At 64.5% G+C, this 888-nt stretch overlaps 1 protein-coding gene across 1 annotated transcript; it reads left to right on the forward strand.

Moving 5' to 3' along the window:
• The first annotated feature begins 77 nt into the window (after positions 1–77).
• Positions 78–882, forward strand: LOC121362590 (non-lysosomal glucosylceramidase-like). The gene is made up of 2 exons (XM_041484213.1): positions 78–282; positions 366–882. The coding sequence occupies exons 1-2, from the start codon at positions 169–171 to the stop codon at positions 591–593; spliced, it is 342 nt and encodes a 113-aa protein (XP_041340147.1). The 5' UTR covers positions 78–168; the 3' UTR covers positions 594–882.
• The last annotated feature ends 6 nt before the right edge of the window (positions 883–888 follow it).

Genomic DNA, 888 nt, shown 5'->3' on the forward strand with positions numbered 1-888 from the left:
GTTGCCCTTTTCCTCATGGAAAATTTAATCCCACTCCAGACCCAGCCCGAGGGGTCCACATGATCACCAAACCCATCTCTGTCCGCCCAGGTTTTCCCCAAGAGTCACATTCTCAGCGCACTCAAGACCATCTTTGAGAAGAACGTGCTGGGCTTCGCGGGCGGCGCCATGGGGGCCGTGAACGGCATGAGACCCGACGGCGTGCCCGACACCTCCAGCGTGCAGTCCAACGAGGTGTGGGTCGGCGTGGTCTACTCCCTGGCTGCCACCATGATCCAGGAGGTGAGCGTGGATGTGCTGCTGCCGCCGCACTCCCCAGCCTGTGCTCCTTGGCCGTGCTGATGGTCCTGTTCCCTCTCGTGCAGGGCATGGTGGAGGAAGGCTTCCGCACGGCAGAGGGCTGCTACCGGACGGTGTGGGAACGGCTGGGCATGGCTTTCCAGACACCGGAGGCCTATCGGGAGAAGAAGGTGTACCGCTCGCTGGCCTACATGCGGCCCCTCAGCATCTGGAGCATGCAGCTGGCCCTGGAGCGCCGGGCTGGCCGGGCACCAGCACCCGCACAGCTCCCCCAGGGCAGCACCCCCCCTTGAGCCTCGTGGCGCTGGGCAGGGCACGGGGTGCACCATGGGCTGGGGGGTGCAGATGGCAGGCAGGGACCCTCCCCTCCCTCTCTGTGCTAGTACTCACATTGCTGTTTTCCTTCCCTACCTCCACTACGTGCCCTTGACCTCAGGGGGCTTCCAGCTGCTGATGCTGAGCACAAGGGGGGGGGACCAGAGATGTGGGGGATGTCTCCTCAGAGCGTGGTGGCTTAAGGAGTTGCTGCTGGAGCCTGTGCCTCCCCTTCCCCATCACTCGGGGCTCTGCCAGCCTGCAGGCTCCCCA

The sequence above is a fragment of the Pyrgilauda ruficollis genome, unplaced genomic scaffold (assembly GCF_017590135.1).
Source record: "Pyrgilauda ruficollis isolate IOZ18807 unplaced genomic scaffold, ASM1759013v1 scaffold6469, whole genome shotgun sequence".
Taxonomy (NCBI): domain Eukaryota; kingdom Metazoa; phylum Chordata; class Aves; order Passeriformes; family Passeridae; genus Pyrgilauda; species Pyrgilauda ruficollis.

Coding starts and splice junctions, on each gene's coding strand:
- LOC121362590 (XM_041484213.1), top strand. CDS start 169: ATGGGGGCCGTGAACGGCATGAGACCCGACGGCGTGCCCGACACCTCC. Junction 283..365: donor CTGCCACCATGATCCAGGAG/GTGAGCGTGGAT, acceptor CCTCTCGTGCAG/GGCATGGTGGAGGAAGGCTT.